This window comes from Prionailurus bengalensis, chromosome E3 (assembly GCF_016509475.1).
Source record: "Prionailurus bengalensis isolate Pbe53 chromosome E3, Fcat_Pben_1.1_paternal_pri, whole genome shotgun sequence".
Classification (NCBI taxonomy): domain Eukaryota; kingdom Metazoa; phylum Chordata; class Mammalia; order Carnivora; family Felidae; genus Prionailurus; species Prionailurus bengalensis.
In genome coordinates, this window is record NC_057357.1 from 7063525 (window position 1) to 7079837 (window position 16313).

General features: G+C 59.0%; 1 protein-coding gene across 2 annotated transcripts; it reads left to right on the top strand.

The window, feature by feature from the left end:
* Positions 1 to 1626: 1626 nt before the first annotated feature.
* Positions 1627 to 15913, top strand: ARPC1B (actin related protein 2/3 complex subunit 1B). Of its 2 annotated transcripts, none has more exons than XM_043561207.1 (10): positions 1627 to 1741; positions 9418 to 9494; positions 10237 to 10341; positions 10782 to 11004; positions 11999 to 12106; positions 13070 to 13276; positions 13365 to 13440; positions 14356 to 14561; positions 15284 to 15374; positions 15587 to 15913. In XM_043561207.1, the coding sequence occupies exons 2-10, from the start codon at positions 9431 to 9433 to the stop codon at positions 15623 to 15625; spliced, it is 1119 nt and encodes a 372-aa protein (XP_043417142.1). In that variant the 5' UTR covers positions 1627 to 1741; positions 9418 to 9430; the 3' UTR covers positions 15626 to 15913. The 2 variants fall into 2 exon arrangements, with proteins under 2 accessions (XP_043417142.1, XP_043417140.1); XM_043561205.1 differs by having other exon boundaries at positions 1658 to 2626.
* The last annotated feature ends 400 nt before the right edge of the window (positions 15914 to 16313 follow it).

The following is a 16313-nucleotide window of genomic DNA, read 5'->3' on the forward strand; positions in this document are numbered from 1 at the left end:
GGTTCCTCCTCATGGGGATCGGGTGGCAGTCCTTTGATCTCAGGGACAGAGACCCGTGGTCCCCAATTGGGGGTGGGCACATGCTAAGATTAGGAGCTCAGACTGGGTGCTTCTGGGACAGATCTTCCTCCCTGGTCTCCCCGCTGCCTGAGCCAGCCCACCACTTCCGGAGTCCAGACACCTGGAGCTTGGCTGCCCTCTTGTGACCAGGAGGCAGCAAAGAGGTGGAACAGAAAGCCGGAAAGAACCTCGATGACCTGGGGATGACTGCCTTCCTCCAAGCTGCATTTCTTGGAAACCTGAGAAGGGGGAGTGCAGCCCCGGGGGACGGGGCAAGCAGTTTCCAGCAAGAAACAAGCTCTGTGAGGTGTTCCTAGAACTCCGGGTGAAGCCTTCCGCCCCAGGTCCCCCTCGCTCAGGAGAACCTCACTTAAGGCTTGAAGAACTTTGATCCCAGAAGGGAGCGGTTTCACATAACCCCTCCCATGGCTTCCCAGTGTGTGATGTGGTCGGGTCTTCCCACAGTGGCTGCAGGCCTGTGAGGGGGTTGCAGCACTTATCATGAGTCAGCCTCTTCATAGATTCAGAGACTGAGGCACAGCAAGAAGCACCATTTACTGGAAACTCCATTTTCTAACGCCACTTGTTGGCGTTAACAACAAGTTAACTTGTTGCAATCATTAATTCCTGCAATTTTGAGACAGCCAACGCACGCGGGAGGGGCAGAGAGGGAGAGAATCCCAAGCAGGCTCCTCACTGTCAGCGCAGAGCCCGAACCCCTGAGCCGTGAGATCACACCCTGAACAAATCCCCGAGCTGGACATTTAAACGACTGTGCCACCCAGGCGCCCCGGTTTCTGCTCCCACTAAGTTGACAAGCTCAGTTTACACAGGAGGAGAGAGTCCTCAGGTGTTCACATTTGTCAGGATGCTTTTAGCAACCGGTAACAAAGTCTCGATGGAAACCAGCTTAAATAGTAAAATCGATTCCTTGGCTCACCTGTCCGAAACCTCTGGAAGCAGGTTGGGCTCAAGCTGACCAGTCAGAGGCTGACCATCTCTCTGGGATTTTCTCCACCTGAGCTCTACCTATGTCGTCATCTTTCCTTGCAGCTGCTCCACTTTCAGGTTCAGGTTCACGCGGCTCACCCCGAAGGGTCTTCCTTTCCCTCCTCCATACTCCAAAGCTGCGGGCCTTGCTTTGCCCCTGCCAGTCTTAGGTCATGAGCTCAGGACAGGGGACAGCCGGAGCCCGACCGGGTTAGAGCACTCAGGCGGGTGACGGAGATGGGGGTCAGCCCCACCTGGGGTCGTTCCCTGGGCATCTAGAAGCCAGGGATGGAACAGATGTTGCCTCGGTGCTCTTAAGCTGCTCTTGTCCCCACAAGAAGGGGGTGCCGCTACAGACCATCTGAAACTTTTTATCTGTGCAGACAGAAGCCATCTCTGGGATTGGCCACAGCCAGACGGGAGGGCTGGTAACAGCCCCTCAGTGTCTCCTCAGAGCCGGGGCTGCGGGTCCTACAAACCTCTGGAGTTAAGTTTGCTCAGCTCCAGGCGCTCACGGCAGGAAGTGCTCCGTGTTTGGATCCATGGAGTCCTCCCAACGGCCCGGCAGAGGGCAGAGTTCGGTGTACAGGAGCTGGGAGTCCAGTAGAGAGCGGACACCCCTGATGGGGAGCGGGCTGTGGACACAGTGGCCTAAGAGACACGTCCTGCAGGACAAACCGGAGTTGGCCAGGTGGGGACAGGGCGGGAAAAACGTTCTAGGCGGAAAGAACGGCAGGCGTTAAAGCCCCCAGACCTCCGGGAGCCCGGAAGACCCCGCACCCCATCTGCCGCCCGCCGCCTGCCTGGCACTGGGAGAGAGGGCCCCGAGGGAGGGGCCTGACCGACTGCGAGGGCGCAACAAGGTTTTCACCGGGGTCTCCCGCATCTGCGCAGCCACCGGGCCACATCTGCACCGATGAGGCAGAGGCTGGGGATGGAAAAACCCCTGGGGACCCCTTGGCCCCAAACCCAAATTCAGGTGGCTGCGAGGCCACCAGGTAACTTAGGGGCGAGAGGAGGGCTGCAGCGGACTCAAGGGCAAGAACTCCGCTGAGGGACCCAGCTGGGCCAGCCACGGTCGCTGCGAGAGGCCGACCCGCACCCCCGCCCGGGGGCGCATTTTGCCGAGAGCGCCGGGAGGGCCTCGCTTCCGACTACACCCGCTTCCGGGCTTGCACTTTTTGCGCCCTGTGGGCATCGGCTCACAGAGGAAGGATGGAGAGGACGCTCTCGCGGCGGTGGGGACGTGCGCTCCCCGCCCAGCTCCCGGCTTCCCGCCCAGCTGCCGCTCGGGCTGTGCGCCTCTCTCCGAGCCTCAGTTTCCCCACGCATAAAGTAGTGAGGGGCGGTCGCGGACGATTTCAGGGCGCCCTGGCTCGGTGCGGCCCCCACCCCGGATGGGTGGGCGGGGCCTGGGATCTCTCGGCCGCCACCCTGGTCGCCGCCCCCGTCCCCGCGGGGCTGAGGCCGGGAGGCCCCGCCCCCCGCCCACGAGGAAGTGGCTGCGGCGCGGCGCGGGGCCCAGAGCCGGTTCGGCGCGTCGACTGCCCAGAGTCCGCGGCCGGGGCGCCCCGAGGTGAGCGGGCTGGGGGCCGTCGGGAGGGGAGAGGGCGCTCGGAGGAGAGGGGACGGGGAGTTGCACGCGGGTGGGGAGGGTTACGGGGCGACCGCAGGTGTGGGGGCGCGGGGAGGGGGCCTCTCCAGGTGTGTGGGGTCGCCTGGAGGTGAGGGGACCAGCGGATGGTGTTCTCCTCCGGGTGAGGGAAATGCAGGGCTCCCTGCCCCTGGCGCCCTCGGGGCGGCCCTGGCCCCCCGTTCCCCCTGCCCCCCGTTCCCCCTGCCCCGGCCGCCCCTCCCTGACTCTGCCCCGAGGTGTCCCCCGTTATTTCGGGCCGCGAGGGCCCCACGCCCAGTCACTTCCCCTCCATTCTCCAGCCTTCCGGGTTGCTCCGGCCGGGAAATGAGCTGGCGCCCCCGCCCACCTTGTCCCTCCCTCCCTCCCCGCCCTACTCCCCCGGGCCACCTCCCCGGCCCCCAGCCCGCCCCCGGCCCCTGGGGCCGGGTCCGCGATCCGTACCGGGAGGGGGTCCCGAATGCGGGATCGAGCGGCCCCTCCTTCGCCGGCGGCGGGGAGGGCAGACAGGCCGTCCAGGGCGGTGACTGTAACACTGTGAAGACTGGCAGGAAGCCCCGGAGCCCGCCGAGCACGGGACGGAGCCGGAGGCGCTCCCCGGGTTCTTCCAGGCTGGCCCCAGACTCTCCGCGCGGGGCAGGCAATGCCGCCCAGTGGTTACGCGCGCGCGCATTCCCCGTGAGGCCACAGGGACCCGGGTGAGGGTGCCAGATTCCTTCCCTGGCCCATGATCTCAGCAAGCCGCCTAACTTCTCTGGGCCGCAACCTTCCCCATCTGTAAAATGGGGGCCTTTCAAGTTGTGAGGCTTGCATGGGATAACGTGTGGAAGGCACTTGGCAACGTGCCAGGCACACGCAGGGTGAGGATTCTCTTATTTATTGTTGCCACTGCCAGGATAAGGCCTGCCCACACTTATCAGTGTCCAGATGATGCCAACCTCCTAGATTTGGGGTCAGAATCCCAAACTGACGCTGAGGAGCTGTGTGGCTTCGAGCAAATCGTGGCTTTTGTCTGAGTCTGTTTCCTCCTGTACAAAATGAAGGTTTAAAAAAACAAACATCAAAATAACTTCTCAGGCTTGTTTTAGGAAGTAAAAGAGAATGTACGTCAAAGTCTTGGGTAAATACTGGGCACTTAAAGATGCCAGGAAAGTTAGTTTACGTGTGTCTTTGTGCGTAATCCACATAGGTCTTTTCAAATAGTTAAATGGTATCCTAACATGTTAGTGTCACAAGTCGTTACATATTTGTAGTCTTTGGGTTTTTCCACCCCTTCCACCATTCTAAAGGGGGTTATTATGGGCGTGTTTGCTTTAAAAAAAAAAAAACCAGTGGCTATTTGCTTAGCACCAAAATGAATTTATGCCAGCGAAGTGTGTTATTTTTCAGTTCCTGTTCCTGTTCTTTGTTCCTACAGTTGCTGCCCCTCAGAAAGGTTGAACAACTTAGCAACAAATGAGCATTTCTCCACAACCCTGCCCACATTGAGTTTTATGTGTTTTTGGATTTTGTTTCTGTTTGGGTTGTTTCATCAAGATTTATGGTGCCTTTCTATGATTGTTTTCATTTATGCTTCTTGATTTTTGCCTGGTTTGTAAGACTTCAGGAGCAGAGTTGGGGAGGAGAGACAGGCTGGTCTGTTTGGGGTGGCAAGGGCTGTTCCATACACAACAGGAAGCTGAGTAACTGCTTAGCACGTGTGCAAAATGGCTTGCTCGCGGCTCCCTGGAGCGTCTGAGCTGGGTGGGGACTTCCCTGAGTGCCCGTAGGGCCAAGATCCTGCTCCAGACAGCTCCTGCCTGGTTTAGCCTCGAATGCGGCCGAACCATTCTCTGGATTCAGAGAAGCTGAAGCAATAAGAAACCTACTGCCAACGCCTTGTTCAGCCCCAGGCTTTTCTGATACAGAGGTGAAGGAAGTATAAACTGAGGGTATCCATGGAGAGAGTAAGGAAGGCAGCCCGGCCCAAGGCTTTACCTGCCTTGCTTTGCTTTGGGGAGGAGCTGAGTTCTTCCCACATCCTCAGAGAGGACCTTCTTGATTTCAGGTTTCCAGGCTTTCTTGATTGTCGGCCCTAATCAGGAAAAAAAAAAAAACCTGAGCACGTACTCCCCGGTAAATACTTATAAATTGCATACACATGCCACTGAAATAATGAAGCATATTCATTCCTTATAACCTATCTCCTGAAGAAAAGGATGGGATTCATTCAGTCACATTCAAGAGATATTTATTGAGCACCTACTATGTGCCAGGCACTCTAACTGATGCTGGATACATCGGTGAACAAACACATACCCCGCCCCTATGGAGCTTACGTCCCTACCCCAGTGCGTCTCTGGAACCCCGTGCAGGGGGACCCATACCCTACTTTGGAGACCCAACTCCCCGCTCCCAGTCCTCACCCCTCTTCCCTGTGCTCTCCCACCCCTAGCCCTGGGGGATCTCCAGTCCATTCATACTGCGCATTCACGGTGTGCTGGAAGGACGCAGGGGAAGTGCTTTTGGGAACACTGAGACCCTGGTTTCAGGCTGGCAGAGGGGAGCCAGCCGGGGGAGACTCAGGGTCTGGCCCACACTCCCCCAGCCTCTGTTTCTGGGTTAATCAGAGCCAGAGTCCTGCACACGGACCTCTGGGCTCCTTCCTCTCTCTGTCCCCAACAGTTAAATGGGCCCATGGTGCTGGCTCGCAGGGCTGCAGTGACAAGTGGGTGGGTGTTCCGGAGACCACGGCCCCAGCCTGCCTTGGTCTCTACCAGGAGCCACTGCTGAAGCACCACCTTGTCCGCCCACTTGGGCCAAGTAGCCCTAGTTGCATTTTCCTCAGGGTGGCTGGCTGGGAGTGGGTGCCCCCCTCCCCCAACCCCTGTGGAGGTTTTCCTGGGAGTAATGCAGCCCAAGCTCCCCGCGGCAGGGTGGCCTGGTGTGAAGGCTGCTTCACTGCTTCTGACCACAGGGAACAATCCAGTGATTCTCCTCTAGGAGGATACAGCCCCCAAGGCCACAGTGGCCAGATACCTACTCCCCCCTCTGGATGACCACTTCCTCATTTGAAACGTGGGGGTTGGGAGTCATTGCTGAGGCCCTGCTGGCTTTAGTTGCTTTGCAGAAGTTATGAAAAAGTGATGAAAAGAAGAAAATGCACCTTCTCTCCCATCCCCTTCCCTACCCTCTACCCCCTTTAAGGTGTTGATTCAGTGTACTATGAGTATTTCTGAATGAATTCATGCTAAAGTGTGATTGGCTGATAGATGTGGTCTGAACCTCCCGCCCCTGCCTGTCCCACTGTGCCTGTAGCCATCTTTATCAGCCCCTTCCTCTCCCACTTGAGAACCTTTGGGTCTCAGGAAACAACGGTCAGGGCTCCCCAGGTCCTCTTGGCTGCGTTATTCACTAGTTATGGAAGCTGCTGTCTCAGCACACCCAGCCTCTCCATCTTCACAGCCTGGGACTCTGGAGCACCTCGCTAGGATGGGCTTTCTACAGCCTGACCCATGTGTCTAGCCACTCTTAGCAAGACCCTGCAAGGAGCGGAGACCCCCGGCCACACAGTCGGGGACAGCTGGAGCTGGGAAGTTGTGTTCTGCTAATGAGGTCCAGGCTCAAGTCTAGGACCCAGAGACCACCCCCACCCCCCCAGGGCTGTAGCCACAGGGCTTCCTCCTGGGCCACCGGGGGCTGAAGGGGTAGGGGTGGTTGGCCTCAGCTGGAGTTCTGAGGCCACGAGAGCCCAGCTGGGGTGTGAAAGTGGGCCTCTGCCTGATCTCGGCCCCACTGGTGACCGTGGGAAATGGGGGTGGGCAGATGAGCACAGTATAATGTTCCAGTAGGCCTGGAGCTCCCACTTCTTAGTCTTGTCATCTGTGGTGTGGACAGCGATGAAGTGCCCCAGCCAAGCTGGATGCCAGAGCTGACCCAGCCCCGAGGCTCCGGAAGTGCCAGGGGAAATCCCCATCAGGCCTGCTGACCCGAGCTGGGGGCCCCCCCAAAGAGCCATTTCCGGGGCCTTTGCCTTCCACAAAGAGGCTTTATAAGGAGAGGCTGGGGAAGTAGCCATGGTGGGAGCAGTGTGCTTGTGTGCGTGTGTATGTCTGGACACGTGTGAGCACAGTGTGCTTGTGTGTGTGTGTGTGTGTGTGTGCGCGCGCGCGCGCGCGCTCAGGGCTGAGCACGCATGAGTGTGTGTGACTGGAGTGGCTGCAGGTGTGTCCGCTCTCTCCGCAGTGCTGAGGACCAGCCTGGTGCCCCGCTCCAGGCATGTCCCTGTCCTGTACATGCCTGTGTCTGTCTGTGTGATCTGGGCTGCCCCAGAACCTTCCAGAGCTTCCTGCAATAAATGAAAACAGGTGTTGCATCTGGGCTGGGCAAGAGTTGCTGGGGGGTCAGGAAGCCGGGCCTGGCAGGATGCGTGGGGCCACCTCGGGCCAGCTGGTCACTGAGCCCCAGATTTCTCAGCTGGACGGTGGGCTACATGCAGCTCGTCCTTCTCCTGTGCCTGAGCCCGAGCTCAGTGCTGTGCCTTCCAGCAGGGCCTCCTGGCCTGCCACCTGGGTAAGCTCCGCCCGAACAGGTGGCCCATCTTGTGAGGGGCCGGCTAGGCGCCCGCTAGTTTCCTGGGTTTTCAGGGCTCAGGCCCAGAGCTGGGGAGAAGCCTTTCTTCAGCCCAGTCCCTGGGACACAAGAGCTGCCGGTCTGGTGGGGGAGGTAGCCAAGTTCCTGGTGACACCAGACACCTGTGTGACTGGGCAGGTAGCTTCCGGTTGTTGGACCTCGGCCTCTACATCTGTCATCTGGGGCTGTGGCATCTAAGCACAAAAGTCGAGAGCGCCTGGGGTCCGGGAGGGGTATGAAATAGGTGAAGGGGACCAACCGTAAAACTCACCTTGCTGAGTGCCGAGTGATACACAGAATGGTTGAGTCACTATATTATACGCCTGAAACTAACATTGTGTGTTAATTATACTGGTATTAAAAAAAAAAAATACCTGGACTGTTTAGAGCTGGCAAGTAAGGAGCATTCAGGAAATGTTGGGTGGTAGTGTTTAAAAAAAATTTTTTTTACTGTTTATTTATTTTGAGAGAGAGCACGTGCAAGCAGGGGAGGGGCAGAGAGAGAATCCCAAGCAGGCTCCATGCTGTCAGTGCAGAGCCTGATGTGGGGCTTGAACCCACGAGCCATGAGGTCGTGACCTGAGCTGAAATCCAAGAGCTGGACGCTTAATCAATTGAGCCGGCCAGGCACCCATTTTTTAATTTAAAAAATTTTTTTAATGTTTATTTATTTTTGAGAGACGGACTCAGAGCACGAGTAGGTGAGGGGCAGAGAGAGAGGGAGACACGGAATCTGAAGCAGGCTCCAGGCTCCAAACTGCCAGCACAGAGCCCAACACAGGGCTCGAACTCATAAACCGTGAGATCATGACCTGAGCCGAAGTCAGATGCTTAACTGACTGAGGCATCCAGGTGCCCCTTTTTAATTTTTTAAATAAAGAACTTACTCTTCTGGACACTAGTGAGACTAAACAATCATGTTCCTCACATACTTACCGAGCACTATTACGTGCCAAGCAAAACAAGGAAAGAATTGTGAACAAGACAAGTGGAAAATGTCTGTCCCCATCAAGCTCGTTCCGTCCCAGCTGGGACAGAGAACGGGTGAAGGGAGTGAGTCCAGTGTAACGAATGTTCCACGAGGATTCTTTGTGGAGAAAGTTCAGTCTGGAAGAGGGAGTGCTGAGGTAGGGGAAGGTGGTCACGGTTTCAAATCAGCAGTCAGAGAGGGCCTCGCCAGAAGGTGGTGTTGGGATGCAGACTTAAACAGGGCAGCGATGAGGGCTCCCCACGCAGGCCCCCAGGGATGGAGCTTAGGAGGCGGAGGGAACTGCCAGTGCAAAGGCCTGAGGCCCCGTGTGCCCCAGGATCAGCCGCGGGTCTAGCAGGGGAGACAGACCCCTAGTGGGTGGACCATGGCTGGGTGTTACCACGCGGGAGCTGCCATTTCATGAACACCTGCTATGGCATATCATCTTATTTTACCCTCTTAACACCTCCGGGGGCAGGATTCCTGTTCCCATTTTGCAGATGTGGACATTGAGGTTCAGAGAGGGTGAGCAGGGCTTTGCCAAATGGAACAGGGGTGGGCAGAGCTCTGCGGGAAGGGGTGGGGGCGAAAGGACTGCCTGTGTGTAACCCCACCCGGCCGCAGGCTCAGCGGGCTCCTCTGAAGCTCAGCGGCAGGGCCTGAGCCGGGGGGGGGGCTATCAAGGTGGGACGTGCCGTCAGTGCTGGGCCCAGTTCTGGGGGTGTACCCAGCTGCCCTCTGTACCTGCCTTCATCCCCACAGCCCAGCCACCCACTCCGGGCCGTCCCGCCCCACCCCTCCTCCCCTTGAAAGGATTTCTGGGTGAGAAAGGGCAGACCTGCCTCCACCTCCCCGCCCCCCCCCCCCCATCTCCTGAAAGCCAAGCTCTAGGTGTGGAAGGCCTGCTGTGTGCTGGGCACCACCTGCCTTGCGTCCCCACCCCATCCTTCCGGGGGGGGGGGGGGCGCTCTACCTGTGAGGAAACCCAGGTGCAGGTGGTGAGCACCGACAAGGCACAGGTCAACACACCCCACCCACGGGAAGGAAGTGGCATTGGAAGGCCAGCCCCTGCTGCCTGCCCACGGGGTCGGCTGGGAGCCCGGTCTGGGATCAGACGCAGGGCTGACTTGGGGTCCCTTCCTCTCGGGCACAGGAGCTGAGCGGTCATGGCTTACCACAGCTTCCTCGTGGAGCCCATCAGCTGTCACGCCTGGAACAAGGACCGCACCCGTGAGTACCCGCTGCCTGTGGGCTGGCAGAGGAGGGGCGGAGCCCCCTAGCCTGTGGGCTCTGGGGGCTGGCTGTTCCCCTCCTCATCTCTGGTCCTGAGTGTGTAAGAGGGGATGAATGAGCTCGGGGAGGGGGGGGGGGCAGCAGGCGAGTGGGCACCGCGGGGTGGAGGTGACAGCACAGCCCCGCACCTGCTGCAGGTGCCGCTCAGGCTCCCAGGCTGGGGGTGAGAGGTGAAGACAGCCCGCAGTGGCAGGTAGTGACATGAGCAGTGAAGAAAAACATGCAGGAGGGGAAAGCATGGGAGGCAGAGGCGCTGGTTTAGAAAAGGTGGCCGGGAGGAAGGGACATGTGCACAGAGACACAGAGGAGGCGGGGGAGCCAGCCATGCCGAGGCCCTGAGGCAGGAGAGCCTGGCATCGTCAGGAGCAGCAAGGAGCCCAGGGCTGGAGCTGGGGAGCAGAGGGCAGTAGCAGGGGGAAGGGAGAACTCCCAGAGGTCATGAGACCGCTGTGGGGGTGCCTGGGGGTAGCGGGTACAGGTGAAGGATGGCTAGTCCCCAGGGAGGGGTCACAAGGTGTTTCAGGGAACCCCCTGCCAAGGCAGTGAAGAGCGAGGTGTTGCCCAGATGGCCTGCGAAGGGTGTTCCTGGTAGAAGGGAGTCATGAGGGAATGGGTGGGGGGGACTTGGGCACGCATGCCTCCTCACTCCCCTCCCCTCCCCTCCCCTCCCCTCCCGCAGAGATTGCCATCTGCCCCAACAACCACGAGGTACACATCTATGAGAAGAGCGGGGCCAAGTGGGTCAAGGTGCACGAGCTCAAGGAGCACAATGGACAGGTGACAGGTGCGTCAGACCGACTGGGATCACTCTCCTGGAAGGAAGCAGGGGGATGGGGCAGGGCCAGCCAGGGCCATCCTCCCAATCAGTGTGTTAGGTAGGCTAGTTTGGGTTGCAAGCAACACAACTCTGATTCAAACTGGCTTAAGTTAAAAGGGATCATGTTGCCCCTTATTACTGAAAAACTCAGAGAGGTTTCTGGGCTTCAGGAAAGGTTTGATCCAGCAGCTCAGCTCAGAGTCACCAAGGACCCGTTTCTCTTCTGTCTCTTGGCTTTCCGGCATGTTTGGAGATATTTTGGAGAGCTGTAACACTCTCAAGAAGTTCTAGTAGTATCCCTTGGAGCAGCTTTCCTCCAGATTGTGTCCCTTAATCCCCTCCTCCACCAGCGCTGTAGAGCCACCTCTGCTGGATGACTTCAGCCGCGTTTCCTCCCCGCCCCACAGGCATCGACTGGGCCCCCGAAAGTAACCGGATTGTGACCTGCGGCACAGACCGCAACGCCTACGTGTGGACGCTGAAGGGCCGCACGTGGAAGCCCACGCTGGTCATCCTGCGGATCAACCGGGCTGCTCGCTGTGTGCGCTGGGCCCCCAATGAGAACAAGTTCGCTGTGGGGAGTGGTTCCCGTGTCATCTCCATCTGTTATTTTGAGCAGGAAAATGACTGGTGGGTGCCTGGGAGGGTTGGGAGTGGGTTGGGAGGAACCCTGGGGGCTGCAGACTAAAAGGCGGTAGGGCTGGTGTCCCAGGAAGCACTGGATGGCATGCCAGGTCACTGTTCATGTGACCCTGGCAAAGTAGAGCCTCGTAGGCGAGGGGCACTTCCACAGCCGTCCCGTTGATGAGGGCACAGACCACACCACGACTGCTCGGTGGGCCTTGCGGAAAGCCCTGCATGCATGCTGGCACGGACTCCCCGACAGCCCCCGGGACTGGACATCTGTTGTCCCCACTTTACAGATGAGCAAAGGAAGGCCCTGAGGCGGTCACTCGCCCAGGATGTCCAGCCTGTCATGTTCCAGGGCCACGTTGTAGTATCTTCCCCTAGGTCCCTGAGGGCAGAGGAGAAGCTGGAGTCTGGGACACCTGAGATCACATTGCACCCTGGCCAGCTGGCTGCTGTGACTCCTCACTGAGCCTGCCCCCCGGGTTGTCATGCAGTTTATTATTATTTTTAACGTTTATTTTTGAGAGAGAGAGGGGCACAGCACAAGTCGGGGAGGGGCAGAGAGAAGGAGACACAGAATCCGAAGCGGGCTTCAGGCTCTGAGCTGTTAGCGTGCAGCCCGTTGTAGAGCTCGAACCCATGGGCCTTGAGATCGTGACCTGAGCTGAAGTTGGACGCTTAAGCGACTGAGCCATGCAGGTCCCCTGAGTTGTCATGGGGTTTAAACCCGGGATAGAGGAAACCCGGGATAGAGGAAACCCGGGATAGAGGGCCCACCCTGGAGTCCACTTGGCACATCACTGGCCTGATCTGGGCCCTGGCAGGCTGGTGGGCTGGCAGCACCGAGGCCCCTCCCTCCTGGGACCTTGTCAGGGGTTGGGGGGGTTGGGGGTAGAGGGTCTGTGGAGCCCCATGGGAACGTGGAGTCCCTGGGGCACAGAAGCCATGCGTGCTGAGCTCGCCTGTCCCGACCCCCTTCCATCCATCTGTCCAGGTGGGTGTGCAAGCACATCAAGAAGCCCATCCGCTCCACGGTCCTCAGCCTGGACTGGCACCCCAACAACGTGCTCCTGGCCGCAGGCTCCTGTGACTTCAAGTGCCGGTGAGTGGGCAGGGTCTGGATGTCAGCACGGGAACTAGGAGTGGAGGGTGGAGGGAGCCCTGCACCCCGTGACCCAGACCAGCTCTGCTGGCAGGCCGGCTCACCCGGGGCCTCAGCCCTGCATCTGAGAGGTTTTGCTTTTCGAGAAGGGTCGTTGATGGGCCCCATCTCCAGCCCTTGTAGAGTCTTGGCAGGATGCGTCCCTTGCTGCCTCTCTGTGTCAGCAAGGAGTCTTTCCTGGGCCCTCCTCTTCTGCTTCGTTAGAGTCCCCCTCCCTCGGTTTCCTTGTCTTCCATCTGGAGGACAACGAGCAGCTTAGACAAACCCGTGCCCCGTTATCTCGGGCCTGGAATGGAGCCTCTGGTTGCTCCTGGCGGTTTTTCACTTCTGGGCCCAGCGCCCCCAAGTCTCCCGAGGCCCCTGGCTCCCAGCTTCAGGCAGATGGCCTGGCGCCTGGGAAACAAGGCTGCAGCAGGCACCGGAGGCCCTTTTGGAGGCCCCCGACACACACAGAACGTCCTGATGAGGCTCCGTTGGTGGGTGGGGAGCTGGTTTGCTGGCACCTTGACCTGTCGGGCGGACCCCTGTGTTGGCCCTGGGAAAGCAGGGCAGGGAGGAGGGGCATCCACGAGGCTGGCTGTGAAGTGTAGGGGCCAGCGTGATGGGGACCAGGACACCCCCTGGGGACCGTGTCAGCCGTGCGTGGTCAGTCCTTAGATGAGGGCCCGAGGGCCCTGGGAGTTACAGGATGCAAAGCCGGGATTCACTCCCTTGCACAGGAGGGCACTGAGGCCAGACTCATCCAAGCGTGAAGATGCGGGGCGTGAAAAGCTGGCTGTGGTATCCACCAGCCTCTAGCTGGGCACTGACCTCAGCAGGCCACTTTGGGACAGGGAGTCCCTGGTCAGTCCCTCCCGGACCCCCGGTCTCCTGAGTTTTTTTTCTTTTGGTCTCTCCTGGCAGGATCTTCTCAGCCTACATCAAGGAGGTAGAAGAGCGTCCAGCACCCACCCCGTGGGGCTCCAAGATGCCATTTGGGGAGCTCATGTTTGAGTCCAGCAGTAGCTGTGGCTGGGTGCATGGCGTCTGCTTTTCAGCCAGTGGCAGCCGCGTGGCCTGGGTCAGCCACGACAGCACTGTGTGCCTGGCCGATGCCGACAAGAAAATGGCGTGAGTACAGGCCAGGGGAGTGGGGGCAATGGAGGCACAGAGCAGGCGGGGACGGAGTGGCTGACCTCTCTCTCTCTCTCTCTCTCAGCGTGGCAACTCTGGCCTCTGAAACACTGCCGCTGCTGGCCCTGACCTTCATCACCGAGAACAGTCTGGTGGCAGCGGTGAGGCAGGGAGGGGAGCGGTGCTACTTAGAAAAGGTCTCCCAGAGATGGCCAGGCAGCCCTCCACTGCCCACCCCCCACCCCCCACCCCCAACCTTCTTTCCCTCCTTCCTCACTCCCACCCAGCTCCAGCCAGCCGTCAATCTGTGGTCAGAATGGGTCGGTTACACCGCAGTAACAGCACCCCAGTTGCTATGACGTAACACAGTGTGGGCGTTGTGAGGGGCCCTGCTCTGTGCAGGTGGACGCTTTGTCTCCAAAACACTCCCCCCCCCCCCCCCCCCACCTTGGAGGAAGAATAAGGAAGTGGAGAATCACGCCCTGGACCCTGAGGTTTCAGCTTACATCTCACGGGCCAGTGGAAATTACAGGGTCACACCTAACTCAGTGGCGGCCACATGGTCCAGCCACACATCCAGAAGCGCACTGCCCTCCCTCCTTCCTTCTGTCCACCTATCCGTCAAGTCCCCTTTCAGCCCTCAGCAAATATACTCTGGTCCCGGGGCGGGGGGGGGGGGGGGGGGGGGGGGGAAGGGGGATTGGGCCTGCTTTGCCTAACAGAAGCGCCCAGCTGTGGGGTGTCTCCCAGAGTGGGTGTGACTGCTCGGGCAGAAAGTCCCTAGGTTTCCAGGGGCGTCCCAGACAAGCTTTCTCAACTGTCCACTGGCCTTGTTGGGGGAGGGGCCACCCCTAGATGCTTGCCCCCACCGTCCGTCCCTGTTCTATACCTGGGGTCCGTCCAGCCGGCTGTGTGTCTGAGCTGGCACTGGCTTCCCGCTGGCTCCACCAGAGGCCCCCGCTGCCCAGCCCGTCGGTGTCGTGTCTTGCCTCCGGCCTTGGATCCCCGTGCTCAGATTGGGGGTGCCGTGCCAGCCCTCAGCCAGCGCTCCAATGGCACCCTCACGACTGTTGCAGGGCCACGACTGTTTCCCGGTGCTGTTTACCTACGACAGCGCCACGGGGACGCTAAGCTTCGGTGGGCGGCTGGATGTGCCCAAGCAAAGCTCGCAGCGTGGCTTGACGGCCCGGGAGCGCTTCCAGAACCTGGACAAGAAGGCGAGCTCAGAGGGCGGTGCGGCCGCAGGCTCGGGTCTGGACTCGCTGCACAAGAACAGTGTGAGGTGAGGGTGGGGCCGACCTGGACTCTCCTCCCAGCAGGGTCAAGGTGAGGGCCCTGATTTAGGGAGCAGGGCGACCTGTCGGTTGCACAAAACTAGCATCAGGTGGGGACACAGCAGTCAGCGTGCCCCTCGCTTTTAGAACGTGGCTGTGTGGGGACCGTTGTAGAAGCTCTGGGATGGCCAGAGTGTGACCAGCCCCGAGGCTGTGCCTCCTTGAGGAATGAGGGGAGCGAGAGACGGTCCGCGGCTCCCAAATCCTGCCAGCCACAGGTGTCCACTCCACAGCAAACCAGAGAGAAGTGTGGCCGCTTAAACCCTCCAGTAGCCACTGGGTCCGGTGTCCTTTTCAGACTAAACTCATGTCCCCTTTCAGGGCTTGTCAGAACTAGCCCTGCATATCTTCCCAGCCCTGCGTTTTGGTTTCTCCCCGTCCAGTTACAGTCCTGCCACGCTGCACACTCCCCACACACGTGTGACGCAGGCCCTGCCCAGGCCTTTGCATGTCCCGTTCCGCTCGCCTAGGCTTCCCTCGGCTCTATGAACACGCCTGCTCCTCCTCAAAGCAGACTCACGAACCCCGTTCTCTGTGACCCCTCACAGCCCACCCCCGGGGCTCTCTGCAAGCCGCTGCCCCAGAAGGGTGGGAGCTCCTGGAGGGCAGGCAGGCTGGAGTCCAGTGTGGCCACAGGCTGGGACCCATCAAGCCCTCGTCTTCTTTACAGCCAGATCTCGGTGCTCACCGGAGGAAAGGCCAAGTGCTCCCAGTTCTGCACCACGGGCATGGATGGCGGCATGAGCATCTGGGACGTGAAGGTGAGGCCTGTCCCACCGTGCCCCTTCCTCCCCCTCCCCACTGGAGAGCCCCCTTCATTCTTACAGAAGGGCACTCCTTTGGGACGAAGGGTGATGAGGGACACCCTCTCCGGCACCTCCCTTTAGGGCTGGGACAGGGGAGGGTAAGGTCCCTGCGGGTGGCGTGTGGCAGGACCACTGAGAACTAGCCTGTCCTGCTTGTCTCCTTCCAGAGTTTGGAATCAGCCTTAAAGGACCTCAAGATCAAATGACCTGTGAGAAATATGTTGCCCTCATCTCAACTGCTGGGGGGAGGGGGTCAGGGAGGCTAAGGGTTGCTTTGCTGAACGTTTCTAGGGTACCAGTTTGGGTCCCCATGGGGACTGCTCCATCCAGAGGGGAGGGGCGGGGCGGGAAGCTTTTCTTACCTATTGAAGGAACATGTGCCTTTTTCTTAAAGAAATGCTTTCATTTATTGTGAAAAACAAATGTTCCCAAAGCACGGTGCTGGTCATGAACTGCTTCAAAAACATGGAATAAAAAAGCAATCACAGACCTGGTCTCTGTGTCTGGGAGAAGTTCATTTTCACAAGGGCTCAGGTAGCTTATTTTTCCTTGTCAGCAAAATTGATCTTTAAACCCAAGGGCCTTCCCCTAAATGGTTCCTTTCCCTGCAGTCCAGCCAGGGGGCTGCCAGAAGCAGGTGTCCATCCCGTCATTCAGTAGCCTGATTCCCAGACCAGCGGTTGCACATTTTAGCTGGTTCTGGGCTTTAATGGGAAAGTATTTCTCTACTCGATGCTGGCAGTTGATTTTTGATATATGCACATCATTTCCTGAGACAGTTTTTCCCCCATTCCTGTTTCACTCAGAGCGCCTATTTAACGTGTGCTTCTTAGTGTCCTATTCACGTTTTTTTCTTAGTCTAGTTGGGTAACATGATTTACATCAACAGATCAG

Excerpts from the sequence above, each read along its gene's own strand:
- ARPC1B (XM_043561207.1), top strand. The coding sequence starts at position 9,431 with ATGGCTTACCACAGCTTCCTCGTGGAGCCCATCAGCTGTCACGCCTGG. Across the intron at positions 9,495-10,236 it reads CTGGAACAAGGACCGCACCC|AGATTGCCATCTGCCCCAAC; the intron begins GTGAGTACCCGC and ends CCCCTCCCGCAG. Across the intron at positions 13,441-14,355 it reads AGAACAGTCTGGTGGCAGCG|GGCCACGACTGTTTCCCGGT; the intron begins GTGAGGCAGGGA and ends CGACTGTTGCAG.